Source organism: Eubalaena glacialis, chromosome 19 (genome assembly GCF_028564815.1).
Source record: "Eubalaena glacialis isolate mEubGla1 chromosome 19, mEubGla1.1.hap2.+ XY, whole genome shotgun sequence".
In the NCBI taxonomy this organism is placed as follows: domain Eukaryota; kingdom Metazoa; phylum Chordata; class Mammalia; order Artiodactyla; family Balaenidae; genus Eubalaena; species Eubalaena glacialis.
Genome location: NC_083734.1, coordinates 48,017,329 through 48,034,383, shown reverse-complemented (window position 1 = coordinate 48,034,383; position 17,055 = coordinate 48,017,329). Strand labels below are relative to the sequence as shown.

At 49.0% G+C, this 17,055-nt stretch overlaps 1 protein-coding gene across 2 annotated transcripts in view; it reads right to left on the bottom strand.

Annotated features, from left to right (window-relative positions):
• MRC2 (mannose receptor C type 2) overlaps nucleotides 1-16,696 on the bottom strand; it is a 54,859-nt gene extending 38,163 nt beyond the window's left edge. For both annotated transcript variants that reach the window (XM_061177031.1, XM_061177032.1), the window contains exon 1: nucleotides 16,101-16,696. In XM_061177031.1, coding sequence (XP_061033014.1) covers nucleotides 16,101-16,215 — 115 coding nt within the window. In that variant the 5' untranslated portion in view covers nucleotides 16,216-16,696. The remainder of the gene's footprint in view (nucleotides 1-16,100) is intronic.
• Nucleotides 16,697-17,055: the final 359 nt, after the last annotated feature.

Genomic DNA, 17,055 nt, shown 5'->3' with positions numbered 1-17,055 from the left:
GGTTCATATTTGCACAGTATATCTCTTCCAATTCTTTTACTTTCAACCTTTTTGTACCATTATGTTTGTTTTTTAATAAATTTTTAAAAATTAATTAATTAATTTTAAAAATAACTGAAAAAGTTAAAAAAAAAAAAGAAAACTAAGAAGCAAATTCAGTGGAATGCATAATAGGTGTTCCTTGGGAGAATGCTTCAGGTTTCAGTTCATTTCTTCATAAGATGAACGTTCCCACCAAAAGCATCAGAGTGAACATCATGCCTCGTCATTCCTTTCCACTGTTCATACAGCATGCATGTAGGTATAATGCTGATTAATGCAAAAAAATTACAATATTCAATGACTTTGAATAAGCAGTGGAGGAAGCAAACATTTACTAGATTCCATGAATAAAAACCTCTCTAATAAAGCTTATGTGGGAGGATAATGGCTCCAGCTACCCTAGCAAAGGAGGCAGAGTCCCCTTTCCTATGAATAGCTGGGCTCATGTGTGATGTTGGGAACAACACAAGCCCATACATCACTCTGAAGTGACAAGGCAAATAAATAGCAATTGAGAAAAAAAAAAAACATGTGTGTTGAACTGAGCTGGACCAGGGGAGGTGGAAAGGCAAGCTGTCCTGTGTCCTATAGGCAAGGGTTTAACATCCTCTGAATTGCATCCTCCTTTAAAAGCAGATCATGTACGGACAATGAATAGAAGAGCATAAGGGAAACATCCAATTACTTATTGTGCCAGGAGGTTGGGATTATGTGTAACTTTCTCTTATATTATTATAATGTTTCTAGAGTAAATAAAACTGAGGGGGGGCTTCCCTGGTGGCGCAGTGGTTGAGAATCTGCCTGCCAATGCAGGGGACACGGGTTCGAGCCCTGGTCTGGGAAGATCCCACATGCCACAGAGCAACTAAGCACGTGCACCACAACTACTGAGCCTGCGCGTCTGGAGCTTGTGCTCCGCAACGAGAGGCCGCGACAGTGAGAGGCCCGCGCGCCGCGATGAAGAGTGGCCCCCGCTTGCCGCAACTGGAGAAAGCCCTCGCACAGAAACGAAGACCCAACACAGCCAAAATAAATAAATAAATAAATAGCGTTCCCTTAAAAAAAAAAAAAAAGGATATGTTTAAAAAAAAAAAACTGAGGGAAGCGAGACACCGGGCATCTTAAGGTCTTTGAAGGAACCAAACCTCTCTGCATTTCCCACAGAACCCGACTCCTTGCTCAGTGTTCAGTGAGTTTGACTTGCTTTGCCCTGGAAGCTACAAAGGGTCATATATATACACAAGACCCATTATCACCACCACTGCGACATCACTCAGACCTCCAATGACACAGTAGACTTGACCTACAAAGGAATGTCTGCGAGGGTCCTGCAAACCCTTCTCTCTCCCCACCCTTTCACACCCTTTTCCTGATTTCTTCAGTATATTTTTAGGACCATATTTTTAAAAGTACTGCTCCCACAACCAGCACAGTTCCTCCCTCTCTGATATTAATTGAAAATCAACAGCATGGTTAAGAGAGCTTGGGCTCTGGGTTCAAGGCTGGGTTTGAATTCCTCCTCTTGAACTAGTCATTTGACCTCTTCATCCTTCAGTGTCCTCATCTGTTCAGTGGAGGAAATACTCGTGCTTACGGCACAGAACAAGTAGTGAGCACCTCGCATGTGCCAGGAGCTGTGCTGGCGCTGACCCCTGAGTGGTTGGCAGGACTGGTTGAGACCACGGATGGAACGACTCACCACACTGCCCCACACAAGTGAGCTCATGGTGACAGCAGCCCTGGGGGCAAGCCTTCTGGAGGAGAATATGGCACCATGCGTCAAAAGCCTTCAGAAACACAGACCTTTGACCCAGAGTTCACTTCTTATGAATTTAACTTAAAGAAATAATTAAGAATCTATGCAAAGATTTTGCTACACAGCATTATTTATAACAACAATGACTGGGGGAAAATTAATGTCCAATAATATGGCACTGACTGTGTCAACTGAAATACACTCACACAATGGGATACTATGCAGACAACAGTAATCAATTTATAAGAATATTTTGACATGAATAGAGGTTCATACTGTACCTGATTTTAAAAAACTGGATGTATAATATGACCTTATTTCTATTTTCTTTTAAATCAAGTAAAGTCTGAAAAGATCTTTGTGCATTCTTGTTATTAAACTTGGGTGTCCAAATCGCCAGGGGTGCTTGTTTACAGAGCAAGTGCCCAGGCCCTACAGTAGACCTACTGAATTAGAATCTCAAGATGAAGGAATATCTTGGATTGTAAACAAGGTTCCCGGGCGATTCTGAGGCTCACCAGAGTTTCAGAACCACTGTACATGCCTAAGTGTTAACAGTGGTTATCACTGACTTATGGGACACCTGGTGATTTTTATTGTCTTCTCTTTGTATTTTCTACAATTTACATGTTTGGAAATTAAAAAGAGATATGACCTAAATGTCCAACAAGGGATAGTTATGGGACATCGGTACAACGGAATCTTACGCAGCCATGGAAGCATTGGGTGGAAATACACTGATGACATATTGACATATGAAAGAATGTTACAAATCAACACTAAAACATCTATGTAAAGTTTTATACAGAGAGAGGAAAGGAGAGGAGAGGAGACACAGTTTGGCAGGATATTCTTTAAAATGTTAACATGCCTGTTTCTTAGTGGTGAAATTTTAGGTAACCTTTCTTTTTTGTAACTTTTTCTACCTTTTGAATTGTGTACTCTAAATAGGTAACATTTTTTACAATCATAAAAATGTATTCTGATCCTGAAAAAATATATATGTAACACTGTCTTTCTGAGGGCCTTGTGGGAGGGAGGGTTAGTGAGACAGAAAAGGTGCCGGTGCGTAAAAGGGGGAAGAGTAGTCTTCCAGGGAAGGAGAGAACTCAGTCTGACCCCAAAGGGCTTTGTAAACCTTACTAACAAGGCCAAGTGTGTAGAGGAGGAGGGGGGATAAAAAGATACTTCAGACATAGATATAGATATAGATATAGATGCCGCAATGCGTGGCTTGAGGGACCCTAGTTCCCCGACCAAGGACTGAACCAGGGCTCTCTGCAGTGAAAGCCTGGAGTCCTAACCACTGGACCGCCAGGGAATAAAAATTTTAAATGAACAACAAACAGGGGAAAGATATTTCTTTTTCTTTTCCTCTATTTTTTGGCCGCGCCGTGCGGCATGCAGGATCTTAGTTCCCCAACCAGGGATGGAACCCCTGCCCCCTGCAGTGGAAGTGCGGTCTTAACCACTGGACGGCCAGGGAAGTCCCTTGGTTTTTTTTTTTTTTTTTTCTTGTTTTTGTTTTTGTTTTTTGGGGTGGGGGGAGAGATTTCTAACAAATATGGCAAGAAGCTCATATAGGCCAATGAGAAAAATATAGAGACCCAGTAATTTTAAGCCCCTAAGACCTGAACAGATGTGATGATCAAGAATATGTATGAACAGACAATTCGTGAAGAAGAAATATCCATGTCTAATGAGGTTATGGAAAAAATGTTTAAAAGCATTTGAAATACTGGTAATGTTCCTATTTGCTGGATCCGACCCTTGGTTACATGGGTGTGTTCAGTTTGTGAAAATTCATTGAGCTGAACATCTGAACATGGTGTGTTCACTTTCCTGTATTTATATTATACCCCAAGAATGAAAAAATTTTAAAGCCAGGCATGGATAAACACAAAATAGAGACTGGGTGGGAGGAACACAGAGAGAGAGAGAGAGATAAAGAGAAGCACATAGGTAGATATAAGTACTGTAATGTTCTCTGTCTTGGATTAGGTGGTGGATTCGCAAATGTTCATTATATTATAATGCATACTTTGTTTACAAAATAAAAGAAGACCATGCAGGGAAGCAAACTGGACTGAGTGCCCTGCTCCACCAATCACTAGGTATGTGATCCTGGCTCGCAGCCTATCTGGCTCAATTTCCTTATCCGTGAAATAGAGGAATGTGAGGATTAAAAAATACAGGGACTTCCCTGGTGGCGCAGTGGTTAAGAATCCGCCTGCCAATGCAGAGGACACGGATTCGAGCCCTGGTCCAGGAAGATCCCACATGCCGCGGAGCAACTAAGCCCGTGAGCCACAACTACTGAGCCTGTGCTCTAGAGCCCGTAAGCCACAACCACTGAGCCCACGCACCACAACTACTGAAGCCCGCGTGCCTAGAACCCGTGCTCTGCAACGAGAAGCCACGACAATGAGAAGCCCGCGCACTGCAACAAAGAGTAGACCCCACTTGCAGCAACTAGAGAAAGCCCGCGCACAGCAACAAAGACCCAACACAGCCAAAATAAATAAATTTATATTAAAAAAAAAATACAGTGCATGTGGAATTGCCTAATACTGACCCTGGCCGACTATACGTGCTCAAGACTATACGTGCTCAGTAAGCATTAACGCGGTTTCCATTTCTCTCACTTGTTACAGTGTTATACAGAAACGTCATAAGGTTTTCAAAAAGGAGGAAGCCTTTCAAAAGCTTGTCCCCTGGCTGCTACCTTTTTGATTTGCATTCCAATCTTGTCCGTATGGACGACCATTTAGTACTTACAGAATTTCGTGTCCTAGTGTCTCGAAATGCAAACTTGTATTACAGCGTTTGCACCCTCTCCAGCTGTCCATTCTGTAAACACTCCGCTGATAAGTGCAAGATCAAGAGGTTCGCGTTGGAGGGTCTGTTAATGGAAAGAGCCTGAGGCGGGTGCCTACACCGGTGATCCCGCTCTTGCTGGAGAGCACCCTGACCGCGCCTTCAGGAAACCCCGCTCTGAGGCTGACCCTCCTACACAGGCCTCCTTGCCTGCAAGTAGCGGAAGCCCAACTCCAACTCATCATTTTAAAAAAACAAGAGGGGCAGGCCTGGAGTGGCTAGGGAAAACTGTAACCAGGGTCTCGGCCAGCCTGGGTCTCAGTGCCACGCACCCCGAACCCAGGTTCCACCCGCCTCCTGGAGCCAGGCTGTCCCCTCCATGCTGCGCCAGACCCTGCAGGGCTCCCTTCGTGCCTGGGAAAAGTCCGCTCCGCCCCCGCGAGACTCTGATTGGCCCCGTGGGGTCACGTGCTACAGGCTTGGACCAGTTAGGTGATGCGAGTGGGCGGAGGGTGCGACTGGAATCACTTGGTTGGACAGAGAGAAAGTTGTCTTCTGCCACCCCATTGCTGAAAATTACAGACATGCTAAAAAGAAAAATCACGCCTGTTAAATAATCAATACATAATATAACAGAATATGACACATATAACTTCTGTTAAATTTTGGTGTGATCTTTACCAATTTTATCTTGTCTCTATGCCTCACATAAAAGTTACATTCATTTATGTATCACATACACACGCACACCCAAACAAATTTTTTTGAGTCTTGTTTTTGTACTTAATATTTTAGAAAAAGGATTTCTCTGTATTTTTTTTTTAATTAATTAATTAATTTATTTATTTTTGGCTGTGTTGGGTCTTCGTTTCTGTGCGAGGGCTTTCTCTATTTGCGGCAAGCGGGGGCCACTCTTCATCGCGGTGCGCGGGCCTCTCACTATCGCGGCCTCTCTTGTTGCGGAGCACAGGCTCCAGACGCGCAGGCTCAGTAATTGTGGCTCACGGGCCTAGTTGCTCCGTGGCATGTGGGATCTTCCCAGACCAGGTCTCGAACCCGTGTCCCCTGAATCAGCAGGCAGATTCTCAACCACTGCGCCACCAGGGAAGCCCTCTCTGTATCTTTTAATTTTGTAAAAACCATTTTAATGGCTGTATGCTATTCCATGATGTGATATACCACATTCCATTTTCTCATTCCCTAGCTATTACTGCTCTTCAACTTGTAAGCAGATTTTTCTTAATTATAAATAATATGTTGACCATACTGTTACATCAATCTTTGTTGGCGCTTTGTGAAGCACATCCTGCCTTTTTTTTTTACTGCTAGTGATTTAGAACATTTTCCAAAGGCATATTAGACATTGGTGTTCCTTCTTTGAGAATTCTGTTCCCAGCCTTTACTGGCTCATGTATTCTAATCTTAGATGCCTTAAAACTAGTGGAGGTTCCTGTGTTTTTCTCATTGGCTTATGTGAGCTTCTTGCCATAAATATTCCAGACATCTCCTCCCTGTTTGCTGTTCTTCTAAATTTTATTTGTGACTCCCTCTGGTTACAACTTCTCCCACTAAGGGTAACTGCTCTCCTGACTTCAAACAGCATAGGTCAGTGTTACCCTCTTTTTTGCATTTTATACAGATGGGATCATATGGTATGAATGCATCTGGCTCAGTATTTTTGTGAGCCTTACACTGTCGCATGTGGTTGTAGGCTGCTCATTCTCATTGCTGTGTACTACTTAATTGTGTGGAGCCACCATAATTTATCCATTCTATTGTTGATGGGCATTTGGGTAGTTTTCAGTTTGGGGCTAGTTTTCAGTTTTGGGCTATTATGAATAGTACTGCTGTGAGCAACTTGGCTTTTTTAAGAATATAGTTTAGGGACTTCCCTGGTGGCGCAGTGGTTAAGAATACGCCTGCCAATGGAGGGGATACGGGTTCGAGCCCTGATCCGGAAAGATCCCACATACTGTGGAGCACCTGGGCCCGTGAGCCACAACTACTGAGCCTGCGCTCTAGAGCCGCAAGCCACAACTACTGAGCCCACGAGCCTAGAGCCAGTGCTCCGCAACAAGAGAAGCCACAGCAATGAGAAGGCCGCTCACCGCAACGAAGAGTAGCCCCTGCTCGCCGCAACTAGAGAAAGCCCGCACGCAGCAACGAAGACCCAACGCAACAAAAAATAAATAAATAAAAAATAAAATAAATTTATTTTAAAAATTATTAAAAAAAGAAAAGAATATAGTTTAGGGACTTCCCTGGTGGTCCAGTGGTTAAGACTTCACCTTCCAGTGCAGTGGGTGTGGGTTTGATCCCTGGTGGGGGAGCTAAGATCCCACATGCCTCTCGGCCAAGAATCCAAAACATAAAACAGAAGCAATATTGTAACAAATTCAATAAAGACTTTAAAAATGGTCTACATCAAAAAAAATCTTTAAAAAAAGAATATAGTTCCTTAGATTATCTACTAAATACAAAGGAGAAAAGGCACTTTTTTAGTGGAGAGATCTGGTAGACATCACATGAACCAATTGATCAAAGTCAGCATCACCAATAAGGGAACAAACTGACAATGTGATACGATGGGAAGGACACATTTGTGTCCCACCCCTGTGGTTTTCTTTCCAAAAATGTTTAACATGAATTTAATGATTAAACAATCAGACAAATTCAGACTGCGAACACTCTACCAAACATTTGATGCCTGAAGTCATCAAAAATCCAGTGTCATAAAAGACAAGAAGGCCAACTATTCTAGATTAAAAGAGGCTGAAGAGACACGACACCAAATTGAGTCCTAGACTTAAACAATAGCTGACATTATTGGGACAACTGGAGAAATTCAAACACGAACTACATATTAGAAAAAACTATAGTATCTGTTATATTTCTTGGATGTGATTATGGTATTATGGTTTTATAGGAGAATGTCTTTGTTTTTAGTTGATACATGGTGAAGTATTGGTGTGAAATGTCACGTCTACAACTACTCAAAGATTCACCACACACACACACACACACACACACACACAGTGAGGTAAAGCAAATGTGACCCAGGATCCTCAGTTCCTTAGAAATGAGGTTAAGCATCTATGAAGTTAGAAAATCCTTTCCTCAGGGACCAAGACTGACTGCAAGGCCGTTTCCTATTGAATTCCTATTTGACCAACCTGGTCTGACTCAGCGCTGTTCTCTCTGCAGTCAGACAGTTTCCCAACCCTGTGTCTGAGATTTCAAAGCAGTCTATTGCTTCCATCTTCCTTCTAACAAACTTAAAAATTGCACCTAAAATGAAATCAGCACACATTTGCCTCTAGAATGTTCCTCTACATTTGGAGAGGTTGCTCTTCAAATATAAGCTTCAGGAAGGTAGGAGTCATGACTGGCTTGTTCACCATGGTGTCATCAGCATCAAATACCATGCCTGGCACATTGTCAGTGCTCGGGAAAACAAAACAGTTAACCAAATGAATGAGAAAATGCATGTCAGTGATCAGACATGCATCTTTACTTAATTATTACCCGTGTGTGTATATTAGTTTGTATGATTGCCTTGTGGTCATGATAACTTTCCTTCTTAGATATATTTCCAGGTACTGGCATTAGTTCTTTTTTTTTTGGCCACACTGCTGCACCTCATGTGGAATCTTAGTTCCTCGACCAAGGATCGAACCTGCGTCCCCTGCATTGGAAGGGCAGAGTCTTAACCACTGGACCACCTGGGAAGTCCCTGGCATTACATGTGTCTTTATATTCTATATTTGTCATTTAGAACTACGTAAATTGTCCATCGTGTTAAGATATCTTGATTAGCCATGCTCTTGTTGTTGGGCATCTAGATGGTTTCCAATTTGTTTTGCTACTATAAATAGCACTTCTATGAACTTTTTTTTTCTCTTTGGGATTAATGCCTTACAAATTCCCCAAGTGGAATTATGAGGTCAAAGGAGATGAAGTCCTACATATCTAGCTTCTTACGTCTTGTCTGAAAGACTGAATGCTAAAAAACTGAACTAATTTACGTGCTCCAGTCATACATATTAGTTGCCTCACAGCTCTGCCAAGATTAGGTTTTCTATTTTTCCTAGTTTAATTACATATTTTTTAAAGTTAATTTCTAGTGATCTTTGAATTTTCTACATGACAACTTGCCAGCTGAATTTTCTCGTGATCAGCTGTAAATTGAAACTAAAAATGTTAAATTATAATCCTGTTGTCCAATACCATTTACAAGTACAGATTCATTTTCCCATTAGTGTGTTGCTTCTGGTGTGTCTTACGTTAAGTTCTTACAACAGTCTAAGTCTACTTTTGAAATGTATTCTGGCCCACTGGACTTTTTTTGTTTATTTTAATTCAATGCCATATGTTTTTCACAATTGTGACATCATCTAAAACTCTGGAAACTCATTGCCTTTCTACTACTACAAACTCTTTGCCTTTCCACTACTACCAACAAAATTCTCATCACAAGAAAAAAACTTTGTAAAGATGTGAGGTGATAGATGTTAACTAAACATTGTGGAGAGCATTTTGCAATACATACAGATATCAAATCATTATGTGTACACTTTAAACTCAATACAATGTTATATGTCAATTACCTTCAGTAAAACTGGTGTGGGGGGGAGCTCTTTGGAACACCTGTCTTTTTTTGTTTGGTTCAATAAATATTTACTAAATGACAGTGTCCAAGGCTGGAAGCTGTGCAGGGTTGACAAAGCCCTGCCCCAGAGGTGCTCACAGTCTGGGAGGGGAGGAAGGGGCTCCACCAGGCGGGCGGCAGAGATGAAATGGCAAAGGAGTCTGGGGAGAAAGTCTCCTTCCAGCTGAGGCTGCAGGTATGAGGGGGGACCCAGAGCCACACCTGTGGAGCCAGACGCTCCTGGCCAAGAGAAAAGCGGGAGCGGGGGCTGCACTGTTCAGGACTCAGGGCACCTGAATTTGACTTGCTCAAGAGTTTGAAGAGAAAGGCTGGAACCTGACCATGGAAGGCCTCAAATTCTCAATTCAACTCTGTTCTGTTGGCGATTAAATCCGCCCTTTTGGATCATAAATCTGGCAACAATGTGGGCTCTGGACTGAGGATGGAAGCCAGGAGGCAGAGACTGCAGATGCAAACCACATCACAGAGGCCAGAGGGAGAGAAAATTTTCAAACAGTGTCCATCAATAGGGAAGCAGCTAAAAAAAAAAAAAAACAGTACCTCCTTCCTACCAACTACTGAGCGCCATTAAGAATGGCACAGCTCTGAAGCCTGTAATGGAAATGCCATGAATATTATTAAATAAAATTTATTGTATTATACAGTATAAAACATGGTTCTGTTTGTGTAAAAGGAGTATTTATATGGGTGTATATGCATAAAGAACAGAAGATTACGCCGTTTAAAAAACTACTGACAGGGCTTCCCTGGTGGCGCAGTGGTTGAGAATCTGCCTGCCGATGCAGGGGACACGGGTTCGAGCCCTGGTCTGGGAGGATCCCACATGCCGCGGAGCGGCTGGGCGCGTGAGCCACAGCTACTGAGCCTGCGCGTCTGGAGCCTGTGCTCCGCAGCAGGAGAGGCCGCGATAGTGAGAGGCCCGCGCACCGCGATGAAGAGTGGCCCCCGCTTGCCGCAACTGGAGAAAGCCCTTGCACAGAAACGAAGACCCAAAACAGCCAAAAATAAACAAACAAAATAAATAATAATTAAAAAAAAAAAAACTACTGACAGTGGTTACCGTTAGGGTGCGTGTGGAGGGAAGGGAGGACCTCAGATTTTTTACATGTTACCCCTGTATGGTCTGACCGTTTTCCACCGAGCATGCACCATTAAAACTGAGGCTATCAACAGCACCCATGCTGCAAGGTGAGGCCTGCAAAGGGGCACTGCATTTAGTAATTAGGAAGCCTAATTACCAGGACCGCTGGGAGGCAACTCCTTAGGAGGCACGTTATGGTGAGGCAGGATGACAGGCGGCTGGGTATGCATTGCAAGGGCAGAGTCCAGGGAACTCAGCTCTGAAAGGAAGTTTAGCTGAAGAAGCTTCATGATGAAGAGAAGCAAAAAAGGAGGGAAGTAAATTGAGGGGCCTGAGGGGTAAGGACAGCTGAGGATGGATTTTTTTTTTTTCTTTAGGATTTAAATTTACTTTCAGAAAAAGTATGGTTACTTTTAGGCACTTATGGTATGTCATCAAGCAGCAAAGGGTAATCAAAGACCTACTTTGATTTAAAAAAAAAAGTGGTTGTAGTTAGGGTTTTGTATGTTGAGGATTGTGGTTTTTTCATGTTTAAGTCCCTTGATATTCATGTTTTCTCTTCCTAATAATAATAAAAATAGCAATAATTTAATACTATTTGTTAAGAAGTGACTGCGTCCAGCACTGTACCACGTAACTCATACATATATTGTCATTTCTTACGCTATCCCTACGAGGGGCTATTATTTTATTTTTCCCATTTTACAAATGAAGAAACTTGAGCCTCTGCCCAAGGTCACGCAGCTGGCGAGTGGCATTAATTACAGCCCCAACGACCCTGTCCTGATTTACATCTGAGACTGAGGAGGCGGGGCGTTCCCAGCCACGCCCCCTCCAGCCTCAGTCTACAGTGGGGAGCGCCGCCGTGTCCACCTCCCCTTCCAAACACTTTCTGAGGATGTCGGGAGAGTCTGGGAAACTGGCTTCTTGTTTTTCCCTGTAGGAGCTTCAAGCCCACCACGGCAGCTTCTCACCATGTCCTTCTAGAAGTGACCCCCAAGAAAAAGAGAAAAAAGGCAGCCCCTCCCTTCTGGGGTTTATCCCCATGTTCGCCCTCTGGGAGCTTGTGTCCCTTTAGCCCAGGTGAGCCCAAGCGGCAGTGACCAGGACCCCTCGGTGTCCTTCTCAGGATCCTGAGTCTTGAAGGAAGGGGCAGTGGCAGCCAGGCAAGAAGAGAGGAAGGGCATTCCAGGCAGAGGGAGCGGTGTGTGCGAAGGCCTGGAGGGAGGGGGGGGGGCAGTGATGGTTCAGGGAGGAAGGAGCAGCGCGCTACCGGGGAGAGCAGGGAAAAGGCGTGGGGGGCTGGGTGACTGGGAAGAAGCTGAGGTTTCAGAGCCATCGTCCTGCAACACAGCCAAGGCTTTTGCGGGGGCAGGATGCACAGTCAGAGGTACTCAAGTGGGGCGGGGAGAGCTGAGGAGAGGCAGAGAGCCTGGGCTCAGCCAGGCAGGATGGAAGGAGTCTACACGGTCAAGGGGCTCGGGAGAGGGGACAGAGGGTCCAAAGAAGAGGGGGAAGGGCAGGAAAGAAACTAACCACTGGAGTTCCACATGGAGCCACAGGTGGGGGACCAATCCAATCTGTCCTCTAAGAGGCTGGAGCTGGCTGAGGCCGCAGATGCCACTACACAGCCTTCATTCCATCTGCCTTTTCAGGACACAGCCCCTAGCTGAGGCGTGACTGGGATCTGCAGTGCCCGGGGTGAGTTCCAAGAGCTGCATCACCGCTCAAAGGCCCCCCCCGCCCCAGATTTATAGGATCCAGTCATGGGAAAGTGGCACCCCGTCATCTCATGAAGGGCTAAACCGGAAGGGACACTTCCTGTCAGCAATGCCCAGGCCCTTCAAGTCCAGGGACCCCCACAGGAGGTGCAGGGGAGGTGGGCTCACAAGAACAGGCCGCAGTCACTCCTTCCCGCAGCACCGCGCAGGCTCGGTAAACATCCTCCTACTGACTGGATGAACAAATATGAAATCCCTGACTGGAGGCAAGCGGGGCTCCTCCTCCATCGGGCCCCTTCAGTCCCTCAGAAGCAGGCACCTCAGACCCCCGAGGATACTGAGGGGGGCTCCGTCCCTGCATCTGGGGCTCCATCCCTGCGTCTGGGGGCCCTGGGGCTGGGGAAGAGACAAGCACCCAGACAGTTGGGGTGTAACAGAGGGCCGCCCACTCTACCCCCTTCCCGGGGTTCCTCTCAGGAGGACACATTGAGAGGATGTCCTAGAGGACTTGGAGCTTTGGGGGAAAGCCCCTAAAGCAGAATTTTCCAGCCTTTCCTAACACACACTCCGGCAAAGTTCATTTTACGGAGACGCAGCGTGGTCTGGTACCTAAGTGCTCAGGCTCAGGAGCCACACCTGGGTTCGAATCTCGCTTTCACCTCTTTCTAGCCGTGTGTTCTTGCGCAAACGACTTAACATCGCTCGTCTGTTCACCGGCAGTGTGTGAGATGGGTGATAACACATCCCAGGGTTGTGAAAGATGGAAGAGCCCTTGTCCTACAGTATGCCACACAGCGCCCAGAGCATTAAGAATGGTAGCCACTGCGGTTACCACTTCATCCCTCTGAAGGGTGCAACAGGGTTCCTATTTAACGCTTAAATTAGTGGTGAATCCAAATGAATGCTCTTCTGAGAATTTCATGGTGCTTCTGAAACCATCTCACCGGCCCAAATCAACCATACCCTGCAGGCATCAGGAAACTGATGAGATTTCCCTATTGTGAACAATGGGGACCAAGACCCTGGCCTCCTCCTCCCCTGCCTGCACCCTCACCTTGTCCAGGTCAACCCAGCAGAGGGCTGAATCTCAGCGCTAACCACAGCTCAGCTGGGCACTATCTCAGCCCTGGCAGCTCACAGAAGGCAAGCGGTTGGAGAAAGGAAGACTGGGTGGAGGGGCAGTAAGAAAGCTCTGAACTCCATGACTCACCAGGACCTGGGCCAGAAGTGCAGGCCATCTGTCCGGCTGACTCTGGCAGCAGCAGCAAGTACCTGCTGCCTTTCCAAAGGGGTGCCTCCCTCCCTGTCCTTTAGACAGCAGGGTCTGTCCCCACAGCAAGATCTCCCAAGGTCTCCTCACTCCTGGACCTGGATATCTGATGCCTGGGGCTCCCAGCAACCCTCTTTCCAATCTGCACCTCATTCCTCTGGTCAGAAGCTCCCAGGCGTTCTCCAGGGCTCCCCACCGCCAGCCAGCAAGTTGCTCCCCCACCTTGGCCTCTGGGAAAGCTGGCCAGTTTCCTCTTCGCTCGAGCTTCTCCCCCACCTCACTCAGGAACTCTCCACCTCAGCCCAGCAAGCTTCCACAGAATCCCCAGCACAGCCCAGGCCGCCTTGCCCATCTCGCCCTCTCTGCTCCCCTCCCCACGTCTGCAAAGCTTGGTCCCTCCCAGCCTCCCTCCCGAGGGCCTTGGTGACCCTTTGCCCCACACAGTTTCTTCTCCTTCTCTAAGGACGCAACTTACACCTCCCCTGTACCTTCCCTCCTCCCCAAGTAGTTGGCTCAGCATGGAGCAGTGAAGGATACAAAAATGCATCAATACTGCAATTAACAAAGAGGCCTTCCAGCCACAAGCTTTGCAGGGTGCCCCTCTGGGTACTCCACGGCGGGTGGAGAAAAGATGGATTCTGCCATTCCACACCAAGAAGGCGCTGCTGCCCTGCCGCCCCCAAGGGGCTCTGCGGTGCCCCATCCTCCTCCCTACTGGTGGTCAAGAAGCCACCACGTGCACGTCACCCCCACAGTAAGTTTCACCCCAGCAGCACTGGCCTGCCAAGCCGAATCCTATCTCCCACGAGCATTTCCTGGGGCCATCTGGAGCCTGGTGCTGATAAACTCTTTCCAGTGACCACCTAATTCGTCAGGTACAGGGGGATGAGGAAAGAATTCGGCTAGAAGAGGAGTATTCAGGGCAGAGGGAACAGGGCAGGGACAGTACCTGCAACAATTTCAACATCCTCTTGCTCAGCTGCTGCTCTGGAGACCAGGCTAGCCCCACCCCACCCCCGCCCTCATCTCCAGCTCCCCTCCATCCACCCCTGCCCACACCTACGCTTCTCTGGGGTGATCAACGCATTGCCCTGGAGACTGGCCTCTCCGAGGCTATGGGGGACACAAGCCCAGGGACACAGCCTGAGGAAGGGCAAGGGGGGCCTGGAGGAGACCCAGAGGCAGAGGGCCACTCCAGGCATCCTTCCTGACCTGGCTTCTCACCAGGCATTTCCAGCTCCCTCTGTCAAAGGCTCCACAGGGGAAAAGGCCGAGTCAGCACTCTGGCCACAACTCTCCCAGGGCCTGGCTTTACAATGTGCTCTGGGGCTCTTGGAATGGTCATGCTCCTCCACCCCTCCCGCCCAGCCTGCCTTCACAGAGGAGTAAGATGCAGGGAGGCAGGGGAACAGCCTGGGTGCCTGGACCTGCAGTGGATAGGGAGGTACTTCCTGGTTTGTGTTTGCCTGACATTCAGTTCCGGGTGGGTCTGGAATTCAGCAGAGGGGCTCTGCCCGGTGTGAATATGCATCACCCGGCCCCCACCTCTCCCATCGGCACAATCGGGCACAATCCGGGCACAATCTGAGCAGATACGTGTCTTGGTCGCCTACATCACACCATCAGTGGGGCAGGCCAACCCAGCAAGCACTGGCTGTGGCTAGAGGCCCCAGATCCTCCAGGGGGCTGTCTGGACTTGGCACAAAACTGCACACGCTGCACTGACTGTCCCCTTTCACTCAGCCCCCTCCCCAAATGAAACATAAAGCAAGACCAAGCTTTATAGGCCCAGCAATGGGGCTGTAATAACCACACTCCCTGGCAGTTCCAGCTCTGACTCCTGCAAGCCCCCCCAGGAAGTAGATCTTTCCCTTTCCCTCTGGGATTCCTGGTGAGGGGTCTGTCTGTCCCCACACTTCACTGTCATCCTTTGAAAGACCAGCAGAAAGAATGCACAGCTTCGGGTTTTTGTTTTCTGTCGGTTGGATTTTTGCATCTTTAGCAGCTTTTTTGCGGCCCAAGATCTGTCCATTCTGGAGGGGTGCCAGCTTGGCCAGAGCCGCCCACACAACACTACACCACACACACACACACACACACACACACACACACACGCACACCGTGCCCAGCCTGTCGCTGCATCCTCCTGATGGCACAAAACTGCCCCACAGAGCTCCGTTCAACTGGTGCGGATGCCGCATGCCACAGGCTGTCCTTGAAGACCAAGTGTGGAAAAGAAAATACAAACATCCCCGAGGTGCCGGTAAAGGCAAACAAGCCCTTACGAATAATTCAAAAACAAGTTATGCATCGGTCCTGGAGCAAAGCAAGGAGCCCGGCCTGGAGCCTCCTCTGGTTTCGTCGGACGCGCCCTGCCTGTCCCCGGGCCCAGGGCAGGGCCGGCGCCGGGTGGTCCCAGAGGGCGGGCGCGGGGGTCCTCCCGGAGCCCGCCCTCTTCCTCCGAGGCGGCTCGAGACCCCCGGGCTCCCCTCCCCCGCCGCCCGCCACATCTGGTTCCACTCAGATCCTCCCCCCACCTCCAGGCGCGCTCCTCCTCCCTTCTCCCCCGCTTTCAGAAAAGCGGAGACGATTTTTTAAAACCCAGTCACACACGCACACGCACACGCACACACACACTTCTGGGGGAAAAAAAAAAAAAAAAAGGAGGGAAAAGTCGGGAGAGGCCCGCTCCCCGGCGCTCCCCCCGCCCGCCCCCGAAGTTGGCCAAGTTGGCAGCGCCTTACCCGAGAGGGCAGCGGCGGCGGCCCCGGGGCGGCCGAGGTGCAGACCCCCGAGGAGCAGGGCGCAGCGCAGCAGGTGACGAGGCCAGGGCGCGGGGGTCGGCCGGCCGGGCCCCATGCCCGCGGCGTGGCGCTAGGGGACGCAGGGACCGAGGGCGCACGGGCGCGGCACGCGGTGGCGGCCCCGGCGCTGGGCTGTGGTGACCGCCCGCGAGGGGCTCGCGTCTTCCTCCGGGTCGGGAAGAAGTGATGCCTCCCGGGGCGAGGAGGGGAGGAGGAGGGAAGGAGGCAGGCCGGGCGGAGGGAGGGCGGAGCGAGGAGCGCAGAACCCGGGAGGAGGGTTTGAGGGGCAGAGGGGAAGGGAAGCGGGCAGCGTGGGAGGGGAAGGGGAGGAGGAGCGGGCAGGCGCGGGGCCGGGGTCGGGGCCCGAGAGACAGCGCCGAGAGGGAGAGGAAGGGGAGGCGGGAGAGAAGGATCCGCGGGGTCGAGGAGGACCCCGGCGTGCACTCTTTCTCTCGTTCTCCGCTTCCCTGTCTCCCCGCCTCGCCTTCCCTCTCTTCTCTGTCCGGGCCTGGAGCCCCAGACGCTGCGTCACAACTCCCCGGCTGGCGCGGGCGGGGAAGCAACTGCAAAACTTTCCGCAAACTTCACCGCGTGGCGGGACGTGGGCTGCACCGCCCGACTGGGCGGACCCAGGCGGCCAGACCCCGGCCCCTGGCACCCCCTCTGTCCCGCCTCTTTCTGCCCACGTCTCCAGCCCAGCCGCCAAGCGTCCGCTACCTCCGCGCCTAGGAGGACCCCTCCCCCGGTCTGATGGGGAAGGGGCGGAGCCCAGGGCTCGGCCACCCGGGCAAAGATTGGGGGAGGGGGAGGCAGGGTCCCTGTGCCGTGTGCGGGAGGGCAAACACTTGCAAGTGTTGTTTTAGCATTTGCGTGACCCCCGTGTCTGCGTCTCTGG